At 37.6% G+C, this 17720-nt stretch overlaps 2 protein-coding genes and 1 long non-coding RNA gene across 3 annotated transcripts; 2 read left to right on the top strand and 1 right to left on the bottom strand.

Moving 5' to 3' along the window:
• The first annotated feature begins 5276 nt into the window (after positions 1–5276).
• Positions 5277–8082, top strand: LOC105672855 (uncharacterized). The gene is made up of 3 exons (XR_010890378.1): positions 5277–6932; positions 7083–7218; positions 7326–8082. It is a non-coding gene; the product is annotated as an uncharacterized lncRNA (long non-coding RNA).
• A 3962-nt stretch (positions 8083–12044) lies between these two features.
• Positions 12045–12889, bottom strand: LOC137000022 (zinc finger protein 827-like). Its single transcript, XM_067355519.1, has 3 exons — positions 12423–12889; positions 12266–12337; positions 12045–12196 (listed from the first exon to the last, which is right to left on the bottom strand). Exons 1-3 carry the CDS (start codon positions 12739–12741, stop codon positions 12120–12122), a joined length of 468 nt encoding a protein of 155 aa, XP_067211620.1. The 5' UTR covers positions 12742–12889; the 3' UTR covers positions 12045–12119.
• A 167-nt stretch (positions 12890–13056) lies between these two features.
• On the top strand, positions 13057–16764 carry LOC137000021 (uncharacterized). The gene is made up of 3 exons (XM_067355518.1): positions 13057–13447; positions 13533–13604; positions 13674–16764. Exons 1-3 carry the CDS (start codon positions 13108–13110, stop codon positions 13748–13750), a joined length of 489 nt encoding a protein of 162 aa, XP_067211619.1. The 5' UTR covers positions 13057–13107; the 3' UTR covers positions 13751–16764.
• Positions 16765–17720: the final 956 nt, after the last annotated feature.

Below are 17720 nucleotides of genomic sequence, written 5' to 3'. Positions count from 1 at the left end.
TCTCGAGTTGAAAATCAAAAATATAATTCGCCCGAGTTAACTCGTCGTGCCATGCTAAAAACTGTTCGCGTTCTTTCGTATTCATAGTTTCCGGAGAGTAATACTCGACGCCCGGCAACGGTCCTACATAGAATTGATTATCGAGTGTGTTAAATAAATGCGGAAAGACGCCTTTATCCAAAGTATTCGCCAGCCCGAAAGCCTTTGGTAATTCGGATAACCGCATCGGCATATAATTAACACTGTCGATAAATTTCGTATTTCCTACCGTTAGTACTATGATTTTAGTACCGCTTAAAATTACACGAGGTTCTGTCGAAATACCGCTTTCTACTAAATATCGGAGGATAAATTGCGCGTCGAACGATTTTGCGTTATGAGCAATACAAATTATTTTTTTAAAATATGTCGTCGGACGCGTCGCGAAATTTACAAATTCTTTAACAGGATCGTGACGAAATGTAAATTCGCGGATACCGCACCAACGACACCGCACCGACATATCTTCTATTTCCGCGCACGATTCGCAAATCTGCTGCGCGACGCAGAGAGTGGGCACGTGAATTTTTACATTAGCGGTACCTCGAAGCGTTTCATCCTGTCGTGTTTCGAAATCGTAAAACACGAATACGGAGCGGTTTTCTGTTTTCGACACGTGTTCATCCTCATTTTGATCTTCGAAATACTCTTCCGAAGAGCGACCCACGATGCTACTCGAAGCTCGATTGATCGGCATCATGCAACAATGATTTAGCGGTTGGTGAGAACGACACGTGAAACAGAAAGCCGCGCCGCATTCGTGCTGTTTCTTTCGTTCGATTACACGACCGCACTCGCTGCAAAATCGTATAACGCTACAAACGCTTTGAAGCAAATGCCCGTCGTACGATTTTTGCGCGCGATGACGCTCGAGGCACGCGCGATTAAAAAATTCGCGATTACATTCCGTGCAGCGTATTCGCTCATGTTCGAATCTCTCGCAAGTTGGAACCATGTTACGCGGGCACTTATTAGAGCATCGATGCCCTTTCGCGTCACTGCGATAAGCTACGTTGCACGGAATGCAATACCTTCTACTTCCAGCAGCGGCTCTTAAATTTAAAATCACGCTATAATGACGCAATTCGGCGACAAATATTTAATCGAGATATAGGTTCTCGATGTAGAGAGGCTAGCACCGCTGTTCCGTCGAATAAAGGTTTACCCCCGCGACCAAAAGTGTCGGAATTGTAAACTATTATCGCGACATTTTCCGCGGCTAAATATTGTTGGAAATGTTCGATTTCCCTAATTCCGCAGCCGACTTCCGGAATCGCGATACCGACTTTTTTCGTCAACTCGCCGGCGAGTTCGCGTTGCAACGACGAATTTCGTGTTCTCACCGCGTTCCATCTCGCATGCAACTCGCCCGTACGCACATTTCCACGCTTGTTATAAATCTGTGCCATCACGAGCACGCGAAGAAAACACAGATTATCGTTGTTGTTTATTGTTAAAATCGAACGTTTACCAATAATATCTAGAGCGTTATATCCACGTCCCGTGGGAGGGGTGATACGAAAAACGCGAATATTAAACTCTTGCGCTACGTTTAACCCCCCTGAACTTTGAGCTAATAAACTCACGAGATTCCAAATGTTCTCGGGAGTCAAATCGTTCGCCGGACGGAACGATATTCCAGCGGGGCCGTGAGAAAGAGCCGGAGAGTCGAAAGACAATCCAACATAATCTCCCGGTACGCATGAAAATATCACGTAAGAGTGAATTTCGCGAAACGCGTTTTCCAATCGTGTGTACACCTCCCCTCCTTCCTCGGGAAACGGAAGTATACGGAATCTAGCTTCTCTACCCTCTATCCCAAAATTTCTAAACCTACGCGTGTTTTCCGATACTAATTCTATATAATTAAAATTATCGCCGACCTGATTATTATTCCTTTCCGCCGCCGATGCTGCATCGATATCCTCCGCTCGTCTCGTTTCCTCCTCCTCCGTTCTTTCCTCTTCCTGCGGCGCTCTTTCGTCGGTTTCGCCAGTCGATTCCACGCCCGACCGAGTTTCCTCCGACTCTTCTTCTTCTCTACCGCCACCTGTTTCAACTGCAAAAGTCAAAATTAAAAAATTAGCAAATTAATTAAAAAATTTGATAATATATTATATTTTATATCTTCATGCTCGAATTTTATTTGCAATAAAAATCGAAAAAGTGTTAAATCAGCTCACCTCTAGATTTTCTTCTTTTTTATTTTACACCCTCGTTTGATAATTGTAATCGGGAGAGTAAGAAATCACAGGGGGACTGTATCCTGTGAAAATTTTAATGTTTAATTTTAATGTTTAAAAAATAAAATTTGAGCATAAAAGCAACTGTAAAAATTTGCAATCTTTCTTACCTCTGTCACCCATTCCCCATCCGTCGTGGCTTTGTTCATCCTCTCCTTCATAATTCCTCTCCTGTAATTCCTCTTCCTGCTCTTTCTCTTCGTCTTCCTGCTCTTCCTCTTCCTCCTGCTCCTGTTCTTCCTCCTGCTCTTCCTCTTCGTCGTCAGCCCCGGGTAATATTACACTCTGTTGACGGTCGTTATCTAAAAATTTACGTTATTAATTTTTCAAATTTTTTAGTTATTTTATGCTTCTGCTAAGATAACTTTTTTTATCACTTACTATACAAAGGACTGAATATTTCCTCCTCATCGAACGAGCTCACTTCGCGAGGAGCCGGTTGACTCGTCGATTTGTTGCTCACAAGATCGACAAGCTCCGGCGTAAGAATAATTCGCGCGCGAGCTAAAACATTAAATTTTTTGAAAAATTTCCTAATATTAAATCAATGCTGTTATTTCATATAAATTACTTTTACGAAGGTCTATTACTTACACGAAGGTCCAGCCTCAGGCGAGGTATTGTCTCGCCGTCTTACCCCGCGGCGTTGAGTAGCTCGCTCTTCGACATAATTTTGACGCACGCTACGCACCACACCCTCCACCACCATGACTTTTTTCGGCTCGTGACATTGTAGCGTTCCTAAAAAATAATGATTTTAATTTTTTTAAATTTTGTTTTAAATATTCATAATAAAAAATAGAAACTTACCATTTTTTACCGCACCACGATAGTAATTCAGCAGGCCAGCGATATAGCCTCCCGCATCCTCTTCTTCGTTGTCGTTAAACACACGTCTCATCTCGATTATTTCGCCGGCAATAATCAAAAGCTGGAGGTAAATCGAGAAATGCCCCAAACGGAATAAAACCGCGAGCACCGCGCTAGGGCACGCACCCGCAAACTTTGCGAATACAACATAATTATTATCGTTGTTGTCGGATAACGACGATAAATAATTATCGATGCAGAGCCCGTTTAAACTACGCGTCAATCGCAAACACGATTCGATAATTTCCCGCAAACTAGACATTTTTAATTCAACGTGGCTTCGATACGCAGTGAAATCACACGAAGACGGAAATACAGATCGCTATGATCCCGAATGCGCGAGAAAATGTGAAACTGTGCGATTTTTTAGCGTCTTCCCGTTTTATACCAGTTTTCCCCCACCTTGAGAAAATTTAGGAAAAAAGTATCGTTTTCAAATATTTTTATTACACCTCCTTTGAAACCGGACAACGGTCCAGGTCCTTTCGTCGTACAACGTTTCGCTCGTACTTTTCACGATAATCCTATTATTCAACGAACGGTACTTCAAGATAGGAGAGCGAGGCGCCTCGGAAAAAATAAAAATAACAAATAATCGAATCGGGATAAGAATAATCCTATAGTATTGAACACGTAGTAAAAATTCCGACGACGCTTAACTTGTTAAGAAATACTACGCAACGGGTGGAAATTCTGTTGTTTGAATAAGAATAATCCTCTATATAACAATCACGTAGTAAAAACCACAATAGAGTGCAAAAATTTTTCCGTTGTAAAATCATGAAAATTTATTCCGTAACATGTCGTGACATGAAAATCGAAACTTTCTTTTATCTAGTAGAATTTTCGTGGGAATTCGGAAAAGTAATATTTGTCAATGCTTCGCCTTTGCGACCAATCATAGTGCTTAAAAGTTTGTGTTCAAATTTCCCCCACCGTTTTTCCGATTTTCTATTACGCGGAAAATTGTAACATTTTTCTCATTCGTCTCCTAGCATTCGAACCTGCAAGATCAACAGCGAACAAGTTTCAGTTTTCGTGTTTTCGTTTTGCGTCTGCGTATAAAAATCAGTGTCATGGATAAACGCCGGGAAATTGTGAAATCCGAAAAACCGACAAAGTGCAGCGACACTTCCGAAGCAAGATGCGACATCACCGAAAAAATTGTGCAGAATTGCATGCTATTATCTACAACATATGGATTGAATTTTTCTTATACGAAGAAAATTCATGTTGGGCTGCAAACTTCAATCAACAGCGACGAGTTTGATTTTCAACCTTTCGTTAAATTTTCATCCAAGGGAGCCGATGGTATTTGCTTCAACATGGCGGAATGGCAAAAATTTCAAGAAAATATGAAGCAAATGTCGGATTACTTAAATGGAAATAGTATTACGGCAAACTCGATTATTATCAACAAGATAATTATAAATTTCACCACTGCTTATGGAGCAAGAGCTTTGTTATTGACATATCGAGAAAACGGACAAGAAGTTCAACCTTTGGAAAATACCACGACTAAAGAAGAAATTCATGCTCCAAAGAAACGCCGGACTTATTCGCTCGCTATAGCAATGCAGAGAGCTAGTTTTCTGGGACTAGAAAATATACTCGAATGTGTAAACGCTAATTTGAATCGACTGAATATAATCACCACTAGTGCCAATGATTGCGCTAAATATCTTATTAATGAAATACAAATAAGACTACCTATCGTGGGTTATATCGAAAACGATATTATAAAACTCGCGTTCAAATCTAATTGTCGCGAAATACAAACTAATGTACGTACGCAACTAAAAGATTTAACATTTCTCGACGATCAATTTGAAATTGTATTTTTAGAATTAATTGCTCTTTACTTCGATCAAATTGTACATATAATTAGATTTCAACGAAAATTGTAATTCATACATTAATGTATACTTTTATCATTTATAATTAAATTTGATTCTATTGAAAATCATGAAATGTATAAACTTTATTTTGTCAGTTCAATTATGTATTCTTAAGAAAAAATTCCAAATAAACGATTTTGTATTCCATTTCTCGTGTTTGTTTCCTTCCTCTTTTCGCATGTTCCTGCACTCGACAATCCTTACAGCGCGCTCAATCTGCGGGGTGGCTCATTCCGTTCACGAGATATCGCTGCCACCTTAACCAGCATGCCGAATATCAGACTAAAAGTCGTCCGATCATTCGTCGCTGCGTTCTTTTGTTCGCTATACCGGCGCACGCTCTATACCGTTTGCACCCCCTTAGCCGTCATCTCGTCGAATATCGGTCTAGCAGAATCCACCGTTTGACTCCGTCGTTCTTTTGTTCTCCCATACTTGCCCGCTCACAGGTCGTAGTTCTATCATCCCCCGCTCGACACCTTGGCGATGTTTGTTTACATTTCCCATACCTGCCAGAGAGTCCGGGGTACCTCATATAGACGCGGCCCCACCATAAATACGCTCCTTCACGAGGCGACTGTGTGACGTCGTTTGTTTTGACGCCCCATACCTGCCAGAGAGTCCGGGGTACCTCATGTAGACGCGGCCCCACCATAAATACGACCCTTCGCGAGGCGACTGTGTGACGTCGTTTGTTTTGACGTCCCATACCTGCCAGAGAGTCCGAGGTACCTCATGTAGACGCGGCTCCACCATAAATACGTCCCTTCCCTTCACGGACTAGAGGCGACTGTGTGACGTCGTTTGTTTTGATGTCCCATACCTGCCTGAGAGTCCGGGGTACCTCATGTAGACGCGGCTCCACCATAAATACGTCCCTTCCCTTCACGGACTAGAGGCGACTGTGTGACGTCGTTTGTTTTGATACCCCATACCTGCCAGGTCCCATACCTGCCAGGCCCCATAGCTATAAATACGACCCTACGACTTATTTCATTTGATCTATAGGTAGCCATGCGGACTAGGACCAGGACTAGAAACCCAGCGATCCAGGTTCGAACCCGGTTTGGATTTTCTCAATTCGGAAAAAAATAAAAAGTTTACGTCATCCCGCGCCTGCCATAAATACGACCCTACGACTTATTTCATTAGATCTATAGGTAGCCCAGCAGACTAGGACCAGGACTAGAAATCCAGCGATCCAGGTTCGAACCCCGTTTGGATTTTCTCAATTCGGAAAAATAAAAATTTCCGCCATCTTGTCAACATCCGCCATCTTGTTTACCCGTAGCCGCCATCTTTTTTTCCCATCCCGTCAGAGAGGAGTGGGGGAATGTTTTGGCGCCAGACCCACCGCGGGGGGCCTAGACGGGGTAGGTGGTGGGGGTTTGTTGTGACGGCCCATACCTGCCAACATACTACTGACGTCTATCTAACTTCCACAATGGAGATAGACGTTCTATGGAGTTCTGGAGGTTTGATGGACATCCACTGGATGTCAATTTCTATGTGGGTACACACATACAGCATGCATATCACATTTGCATTCGTTTCCAATTTGTCTTTCATATGCATTATATGTATTACAGGAGAACATACTGCTAAAACAATAAGAAACAACTCAATCAAAGTTATTGATTTCATAGTTTGTTCTAAATTAATAAGAAAATGAAGTGCATACATTGTGATGAAATAATATCACTGGATGATGCTGCACAGTATTCATGTTTTATTGGAAAAGACATATTTATGGATTCTGAAAATAATTTATTTTTAGAATTCAGAAATATATCTTCCATTTCAGAATCCAGAAATATGTCTTCCATTTCAGAATTCATAAATATGTCTTCTAATTTAGAACATGTAAATGTAAATAAACAACGTAAGCATCAATTTTTTAGAAATATAAAACTTTTATATATATAATTAATTTTATTGTTTAATATAATATTCAAAATTAATTGTAAAAAAAACTTTATCCTTTGTTCAGTTTACTAATGAAGAAAGTTATATCGTAAGTATTATTTTATAGCTGCTGTCTGGGATAAAAGTGCTACATTAGCACTTCTTAGTTTGTATGAAGTTAAAAAAGATATGCTAGATAATCCAAAAAAACCAAAATCTGGGAAAGTATATCTGCTGATTTACAACAAGATTTTGGCATACAGGTATACAATATAAACGTACAAATTCTTTAAATAAATTATTTTATAAATTCTTTACTTATGTAGTTGTAAAGTCGTACATAAATAATAATTGATTTTATATTTTTTAGATGTCTGTAGATCAAGTGCGTTGGAAAATAAATGCTTTGACAAAAAAATACAAAGAGTGTGTTGATAATAATTCCAAATCAGGAAGAAACCCAATGACTTTTGAATGGTTTGATCAAATGGATGAAATCTTTGGTAAACAAAAAAATGCTACTGCAATACATACTATGTTGTCTGGTTTTCCTCATATAATGTCAAACTCTTCAACTTCATTGGCACAAAAATTTGATTCTACTTTGACATCTTCTGCTTTAAAGTCTTCTACTTCAAAATCTTCTACAACAATAACTGTTTCAAATGATTCTGCCGTTTTATTAGAAAATTGTTCCAATAAAAATGTGCAAATTTCTACGTCTGTGTCAAGTAAAACAGGTACAAGGAAACGTAAATTGCATGGAAGTGGATCTAATATAGCAAGAGCAAAAATTGCACTAGAAAACCAATGGTTAGAATATTTGAACATGAAAGCTGAGCGTGACAAACTCAATGATGAGAAACATGCAGCTACTTTTGAACAAAAGAAAGAAGCATTAAAATTAAAGAGAAAACATATTGCTTTAAAAGAAAAAGAAATTGAACGAAAGGATTATTTTACAGTAAAATTAAGAGAAAAAGAAAACAGACATGCGCAACAAATAGAGATAGAAAAAGAAAAATGCAAACTTTTGAAAGTTTCTTAAATTTGAAACTTCAGATTCTGAATAAGTTTTAGAAACTTACACATACAATTTTTGTGCAAATATAATTATTACGCATACAGCGAAAGATGTTTTATTTTAAAGAATGTTAATTTAAAATATGTAATCCAAAGTCCCTAAAAGTATTTTATTTTTAAAATATTATTAATTTAATATTACAGTTAAGAGAGATGTTATTGTATGTGTAGTTATTTTAGAATTTTATTTTTAATCTAAAAAATTGAAAATTGTTTTTTTTTCATAAAACTTTAATTGAATATTTGAAGTTTAAAAATAATTATACATTGTTAAATGTTCACATATAAAGTATAAATATAAATGTTACTAGTAAATATACATTGTTATTATACATACAAATAATAATTACAACACCAATTTGTATGTTTTGTAAGAAAATAAATTTTTGATAAAAAAATATTAAATTTTATGTTATTTCATATGAATGAATGAATTAATTTATTGTTTCCTTTACAAGTTTGTTCCTTCTCGCCATACATTTCCTTACATCTATACTTAATCTATACTTAATCTATACTTAATCTTATTTTAACCTAACCTAACCGCCTTTTGGAGCAGGAGCGTGAACCTTATGTGCCCACCCTCCTCCTCCCCTACTTATACACACACACATCTCGCCGCTGGGACTTCTGTTTCCATTGCTTTTTGAATATCTCTTATGTCCTACTACCTCGCCTCCCCCCCCTCTCTCTCTCTCTCTCTCTCCTTCTTTCTCTCTCTCTCTCTCTTTCCTTTTTTTCTCTCATGCATCTCTCTCTCTTTCACACATTCTTTCTTCCTCCTCCATATTTTCTTCTCTTTCCTCCTTCCCCTTTCTTTCTCTCTCTATCTCTCTCATCCACCGTTCCCCTTCTCCCTCCTCCCCTAATATCCAGCCTACCGCCTCCTGCCAGCTTCCTCCTCCCTCCTTCCACTCTCTACACTCCTCCCATACGTGTTCTTATGTTTCCCTCTCTCCTCCACATAGTCTGCACCTCCTTTTCTCCTCCTCCCAGTACCTTACTTCATTCCCCAACCTGTATCTTGCCACTTTCTTCCATCTGCTTTCACCCCATCCTTTTTTTAAGTATACCGGTATCCCTTCCCTTTTTACTTCCTTATACCATCTGCTAAATCTCGATTCATTTATTTTTTTCCTTTTTTCCTTTCTCTGTTTCTCCTTGTCCTTCCTCTCTAATTCTTCATACCTCGCCTCTCCCTCCTCTTTCTTCCTCTCTACCTCCTCAATTGATATCTCCTTTTCCTCTAAGAACTTCCTCCTTTCTTTCTCCCATTCCGATCTCACTCTTCCTTCCTTGAATCTTTCTTTCATCTCCTCCCTACATTTCCTCGCTATCTCACTCCCTCTCCCCTCGTCTAATCTTTTTTCGAACCCCCACGCTCTCCTTCCCGCTCTTCCCCTTAGTTTCTCCCTTTGCAGTTCCTCTCTCACCAAGTATTCTGGCGTCCTTGCCTTTACCCCCAGTACCCATCTCAGATATCTCTCCTCTGTCCTTTCCATTTCCTCCCTCCTTTCATCCCCATATCTCTACCCCATACCCCATCACCGTCCATATCAATTTGTCATATAACCATACCCTTCTCCCCCAATCCCTCCCAAATCTTTTTTTCTCTATCCCCCATATCTGCTCCATCACCGTTGTCGCTTTTCTCACCCTCTCCCTGATCTGTGCCCCCTGCTCTCCGTTTCTCTGCATTATGTATCCCAAATATCTAAATTCCTTCACCTCCTCAATTGTCTTCTCTTTCCATCTCCATACCTTTTTCTTCCATCTTCCTCCCCCCTTTCTAAATCTCATAATTTTCGTCTTTTCGGTGTTCAGTTCTAAATTCTTCCTGTCCAGATATCTCTCCAACCTTTCCATTATGCCCCTCACCTCCTCCTCCTCCTCTGCCATCAAAACCATATCGTCTGCATACGCTAAGGAGTATACTTTGCGTCCTCTTAACTTTACTCCTTCCCATTTCACCTTTCCCATTTTCTCCTCTATATCTGCTAACATTATATTAAAAATTAGTGGGCTTAATGGGCACCCCTGCCTCACTCCTCTCGCCGTCCAAAAGTTCTCCCCCTCCTCCCCTCCTACCCTTTACTTTTCGTCTCCTTCAGCATCTTCTCCACTCTCTCCACCAACCCTTCCCTTACTTCTCTCTCTCTCATTACCCCCACTAATATTCCTCTATCCACCGAGTCGAACGCTGCCTTTAGATTTATAAACAACGCCGTCATTTTCCCCTTTTTTTCCCAGCTGTCTGTTCACTAAATAATTTAATACATATATGTTGTCTAATGTCCCCATCCCTTCTCTGAAACCTGTCTGACTCTGTGGCATTATTCCATTTTCTTCTACTTCCCTCTTTAGCCTCTCTGCCAACGTTATTGTGTATCAAGAGACACGGTAGTGTCTCGCGCCAAGTTCACGCGCAGCGCAAGACCGACCGTGTATCTTTACGCGAGCACATGAGCTGATAGGAATCGAGATTTTCATATCTCAATAATGCGTGGACCGATCGAATTTATAATAGGCTCAATCGATAGAGCACATGCGATATACATCATAAAAGTATCTTTACTTTTTTTGTACATGCTTTCTAAAAAAATATATTAATTGCCAAAGTTTGCCAAAGTCGAAATATGCCGAAATCTATGTAAGTCTTGGTCGTCGTCGTCGTCTGTTCGTCATCCTTCTCTAATAAATAAGTTTGTCCTTTGCCAACTAGAAGCATCAAAATGCGACATGGTTGTCTTTTTCTACAGCCCGCGAAATGTCGATTCCCGCATAAGAGCGTCTTTTTTCTTTCCTTTCTTTTTCTAAAAAATGTCTGTCCTTTTCCAACATGGCGGCGCTCAGACCTGTCAGCTCGCAGCTTTGATGATACTAATCACATTGATATAATTAATATCGGTCGTAAAATGTATACATAACGTGTTGTGGAGACCAATAGAGATAGTGTATATCATCAAAATAATAGTATGCTTTATAAAAAAATTTTTTCTCGTCTTGAAGTGCAGAAGTGTATATTTCTCGTCTTGAAGTGCAGAAGTGTAGCAAGACACATGCTGACAACACTCTTAGGCCGGTATTTAAAAATACTCTTAGGCCGGTATTATTTAAGAAAAACGGTAAGAAATTTCATATTTTAATATTCTTTTCAGTACATATTAAAATATACATATACATTTTTCAATATTCTTTTCAGAATAAAAATTTTGCAGCGGCAGCAACAACGACAGCAATGTCAGCAGGGAAAACAATTTATATACGAGTGCTACGTAAGTTATTTATGCTACGTAAGTTATTTAAAAATTAAAAAAAGCATCCTGAAATGAAAAAAATTACTAATTATATTTGTTTTGTTACAGCACCACGATGGAATCGACGAAGAGGAGGCCGCGGTGGAGGTTGCGGTGGAAACAGAACGTTCCACCTCCACTTTTAATATTAATATTAAATATATTTTGTAAAAAAAATACATATTTTGTATTTTATTTAAATAAAATGTTAATGTACTTATATATATAAATAAATACCATGTGTAGTATTATATCTCCTGATTTACTATTATCCTGAAATAGATAGAGTATAGTGTAAATTCTGAAATAGAGTCGTGTAAAGACGTTTAATTTTTAATATAATATTCAATCTAAGAGACGTTTATCTTAATTGTTTAATTTGTGGTATTTACTAAATTTAATTTGTGGTATTTACTAAAAACGTCTGTGCACGGCTCTATCTATTTCAGGATATTATCCTGAAATAGATAGAGTAGTGTAAATCCTGAAAAATAGAGTCGTGTAAAGACGTTTAATTTTTAATATAATATTCAATCTAAGAGACGTTTACATATATTTATTTTATAAATACCACAAATTAAACAATTAAGATAAACGTCTCTTAGATTGAATATTATATTAAAAATTAAACGTCTTTACACGACTCTATCTATTTCAGGATTTACACTACTCTATCTATTTCAGGATAATAGTAAATCAGGAGATATAATACTACATGGTATTTATTTATATATATATAAATACATTAACATTTTATTTAATATGTATTTTTTTTGTATTTAATATTAAAAGTGGAGGTGGAACGTTTTGTTTCCACCGCGACCTCCACCGCGGCCTCCTCTTCGTCGATTCCATCGTGGTGCTGTAACAAAACAAATATAATTAGTAATTTTTTTCATTTCAAGATGCTTTTTTTAATTAAATAACTTACGTAGCACTCGTGTAAATTGTCCTCCCTGCTGCCACTGCTGTCGTTGTTGCTGCCGCTGCCAAATTTTTATTTCTGAAAAGAATATTGAAATATGTAATTTATGTTAATTTATGTTAATATGTATAAAATAACCGTTTATAATGTATGTTAATCTTACCATTTATAATGTATGGTGGTAAGTTGGATAAGTTGGATAAGTTCGATTCCAAAAGCGATAATGAGGGTTGGTGTGGTGACGGTAGCGGCGGCAGAAGCGGATCCGAAGACGGCGGCGGCGGATCCAAAGGCGGTGGCCCCGGTGGCAACGGCGGTTCCAGTGGCAATGGCGGTGGTCCCGATGGCAACGGTGTATTATTAGTAAACTGTTGTTTGAAAGCCTTCAGTTCTTCTCGCAATGCAGCGATTGCTGCAGCATCAGAAATCGCTGCATTGGGAGAAGTATTTTTTTTTTCTGTTTCGCTCATTTCTGTAATCATATTTTTTTTTTATTACATTAATTCTATATTACATTATACTAATTACTTACTTTTTTCTGGCTCTGCGGACATTTTGTGTCATCTGTCAGAGTCGACAGCCATAGAGTCGCATTTATAAATGACTTACAAACTGTGCTACGCCTCAAAAGTATTCAATTGGTGTTTTCCGTAACCAATCGCGTTTATAATGACAGCTGACAAATCACAATGCAGCATTTCCACTTCTCGTAGCACAGTTTGTAAGTCATTTATAAATGCGACTCTATGGCTGTCGACTCTGACAGATGACACAAAATGTCCGCAGAGCCAGAAAAAAGTAAGTAATTAGTATAATATAATATAGAATTAATGTAATAAAAAAAAAATATGATTACAGAAATGAGCGAAACAGAAAAAGAAAATACTTCTCCCAATGCAGCGATTTCTGATGCTGCAACAATCGCTGCATTGCGAGAAGAACTGAAGGCTTTCAAACAACAGTTTACTAATAATACACCGTTGCCATCGGGACCACCGCCATTGCCACTGGAACCGCCGTTGCCACCGGGGCCACCGCCGCTGCCACCGGGGCCACCGCCTTTGGATCCGCCGCCGCCGCCTTCGGATCCGCTTCTGCCGCCGCTACCGTCACCACACCAACCCTCATTATCGCTTTTGGAATCGAACTTATCCAACTTATCCAACTTACCACCATACATTATAAATGGTAAGATTAACATACATTATAAACGGTTATTTTATACATATTAACATAAATTAACATAAATTACATATTTCAATATTCTTTTCAGAAATAAAAATTTGGCAGCGGCAGCAACAACGACAGCAGTGGCAGCAGGGAGGACAATTTACACGAGTGCTACGTAAGTTATTTAATTAAAAAAAGCATCTTGAAATGAAAAAAATTACTAATTATATTTGTTTTGTTACAGCACCACGATGGAATCGACGAAGAGGAGGCCGCGGTGGAGGTCGCGGTGGAAACAAAACGTTCCACCTCCACTTTTAATATTAAATACAAAAAAAATACATATTAAATAAAATGTTAATGTATTTATATATATATAAATAAATACCATGTAGTATTATATCTCCTGATTTACTATTATCCTGAAATAGATAGAGTATAGTGTAAATCCTGAAATAGATAGAGTCGTGTAAAGACGTTTAATTTTTAATATAATATTCAATCTAAGAGACGTTTATCTTAATTGTTTAATTTGTGGTATTTACTAAATTTAATTTGTGGTATTTACTAAAAACGTCTGTGCACGGCTCTATCTATTTCAGGATATTATCCTGAAATAGATAGAGTAGTGTAAATCCTGAAATAGATAGAGTCGTGTAAAGACGTTTAATTTTTAATATAATATTCAATCTAAGAGACGTTTACATATATTTATTTTATAAATACCACAAATTAAACAATTAAGATAAACGTCTCTTAGATTGAATATTGTATTAAAAATTAAACGTCTTTACACGACTCTATCTATTTCAGGATTTACACTACTCTATTTCAGGATAATATCCTGAAATAGATAGAGCCGTGCACATACGTTTGATTAGTAAATACCACAAATTAAACAATTAAGATAAACGTCTCTTACATTAAATATTATATTAAAAATTAAACGTCTTTACACGACTCTATCTATTTCAGGATTTACACTATACTCTATTTCAGGATAATAGTAAATCAGGAGATAATACTACATGGTATTTATTTATATATATAAATACATTAACATTTTATTTAAATAAAATACAAAATATGTATTTTTTTTACAAAATATGTATTTTTTTTGTATTTAATATTAATATTAAAAGTGGAGGTGGAACGTTCGGTTTCCACCGCGACCTCCACCGCGGCCTTCTCTTCGTCGATTCCATCGTGGTGCTGTAACAAAACGAATAATTACTTATTTTTCATGTTTTTAATAATATATTATATTATACTAATTACTTACTTTTTTTTGGTTCTGCGGACATTTTGTGTCATCTGTCTATCAGAGTCGACAGCCATAGTCATATTTATAAATGACTTACAAACTGCGCTACGCCTCAAAAGTATTTAATTGGTGTTTTCCGTAAGCCAATCTTGTTTATGACAGCTAACAAATCACAATGCAGCATTTCCACTTCTCGTAGCACAGTTTGTAAGTCATTTATAAATGTGACTCTATGGCTGTCGACTGACAGATGTTTGTGTTTACAGTGAAGCGGTCGAAATATTTATGGTGTTTTTGTATTAAAAACTGCATCAGTATATTACTTAAGGTATGTTTCCGTTGTTTATTTATAATAATATATATCCGAAAATATTGCTTCACATATTACAATATGGTCGTGATAGTGATGATATGGTCTATGTGAACAATATTTACTATAAATACTATGTAGTATTATCCTGACATATATCTATCACGATAATATTTATAGTATATATTAACATTTTAAAGTATTTAATATTTAGTTCAACATTTATCGTGTTAAATACAAACAATATATGTCATTTATTGGAGAAACAGAGAAAGACAGTGAGAGAGAGAGAGAGAGAAAGAGAGAGAGAGAGAGAGAGAGAGAGAGAGAGAGAGACAGACAGACAGACAGACAGAGAGAAAGGGAGCCAATTAGAGGAAACGAGGAAGAAGGAAACTTATTAAATAGGTAATACAAAATTGTATAATTACTGTAACATTAAAAATTGAAATAAAAGATTGTATAGCCATCATTACTGTATTAAATGTTTATTTTGTTTCTTGGATTTCCAGAGAAGTTTTTTTGTTTCTTAAATTCCGGAGGAGTTTAGGTGTAAGTATATATTTTTTTTTATATAAGAGCTGCTGTGCGCTTACAAAAAAGAAGGGTTGCTGTGCACCTTATAAAAAGTATTACTGCGCTGTGCGCTTATAGAAAGAAGGGTTGCTGTGCACCTTCAAGAGTGACTGCTGTGCGTCTTTAAACACTTGTTATAAAAAGAAGAGTTGCTGTGCACCTGTAAAAAGCAATTGCTGTGCTCTTGCAAATAATAATCTAAAATATATATGTGGCGGCTCACCGCCACACCGCTGCACTGACGCGGTATAATACACCGCGGCGCCGCTACGCGCCGCAGGCCTTCTACCAGTTACAAGCTTGCGGACCCACCGCCAGGTTGCGCAGGCGGTGAAGAGCCTTCTCGCGATCAAGCTTCGATCGACGAGATATAAAAGAGCTGCTCCGCAGATCTTTCCTCACTCACTCGCTTCAAGGCGAGCTCTCTCCAGGGCCCTTGAACTGAGTCGTACTCTGCCTCGGCAGAATCTAACCAGAGACACATAGTCTCGCAGTTTTTCTCACGCTGCCTCGCAAGGCGCGTAAAAAGAAAACAGAGTCCCAGCATCGGCCGCACATCTCAACCAAGCGGCCCGCGGATACTCCACTTTCGCCGTCACCTCCTCAGTCTCTAGTGTGGAAATTAATCCCACTAGAGTTCTGCGTCCGGTTGACTCGACCACCAAGGGACACGCTCACACAAGGCGACATCCGAATTCGGAGACCTCTCTCTCCTCGGTACACGGAGCAATCCGCAATTCCGAGAGCCGAGACGGTTGCCACCACCAGCACCTCAGAGACTCGATCCATCGCAGTACAGACTTCACCGCTCAGAGCTTGCTCAGAGAGCAGTTGTCAGACGGAAGACCACTTCCCGAACGGAGTTCCACCGACGCCGGGAAAGGGGCTGCAACGAGCTAACTCAATTGAACCGTCCTTTTTAGGACCCGTTCAACACACTAAGACGCGGCCGGTAATTTCTTACCGCGCCCGTCAATTTTTCTTTTGATTCTCGGCCTTACACTCTTGCCGAGAAAGCGCCTCTGGCGCACTTAAGCAAATCAAACAAAACTTGTACTTTACTCTACTTCTCTGACGAGGAAAAATAAATTATATTTTTCTAAGAAATTGGTCTCAATATTTCAACCAAGTCGAACACAATCCTTAGGCAATACGCCTATAATATATTTAATTAAAAGATAAAAATATTTATAATGGAAAAACAAATAACGCTGTCGTCTGATCAAAAACGTATTATTGCTCAAGGCGAATGGTTAAATGATATACATATGGAGCATTTTGCACATCTTTTAAAAACTTGTTCAGATTATAGACCTGTGCAAACACAAAAATTGTACTCTCTTGATACAATACAATGTGCATCAGAATATAAAAAACATATACAGATATTATTTAGTTCGTCAGGTCTAAACGCATTAGATGGACATTGGATATGTAGCTATTATGACAAAAAAATTTATTTATTTATGATTCGTTTAATAATAAAAAGTTGCACAGAGATTATGAACAATTTTTAAGACGATTATTTCCAACTTATCCTTTTGAAAAACGACCTATCAAATTTCCAGCTGTGCAATGTCAACCAAATAGTAATGATTGCGGTGTTTTCGCTATAGCTTTTGCAATTTCGTTACTATTCAATATTAAACCAGAAAAAGTTAAGTATGATCATAGCTTAATGCGTTCACATTTGATAAAAATTTTTGAATCTAATGTAATAGAGCATTTTCCTTAAGATTTAATATATGGAGTTATTCAAAAAGTATCTCCGTTAGCAATAATAAAACCAAAAAAAGTAGCTCCTTTACGTACAATAGGACAAAATAAAATAGAACAAAAATCAAATACATTAAAGAACAATTTTGTTGATCAAATTAATAACACACAAGGATAACCAAGAGATAATAAATATAGATGATAATATTACATTGACTAACAATTTTGTTGATAACAAAGAAAGTTGCAAAAAGGAAAATCAAGATATATGTGATTACTTAAAAAATCATGCGCATTACGAACGACATCGATATAAACAAAATTTAGAATATAATCGTGCTAAAAAGATACAGAAATATAAGGAAAATTTAGAAGATAATCGCGTTAAAAAAAAGCGCACATATAAAAAAAAATTAGAAGATAAT

This window comes from Linepithema humile, chromosome 5, assembly GCF_040581485.1.
Source record: "Linepithema humile isolate Giens D197 chromosome 5, Lhum_UNIL_v1.0, whole genome shotgun sequence".
Lineage (NCBI taxonomy): Eukaryota > Metazoa > Arthropoda > Insecta > Hymenoptera > Formicidae > Linepithema > Linepithema humile.
This window is presented reverse-complemented; position numbering and strand designations above follow the sequence as displayed.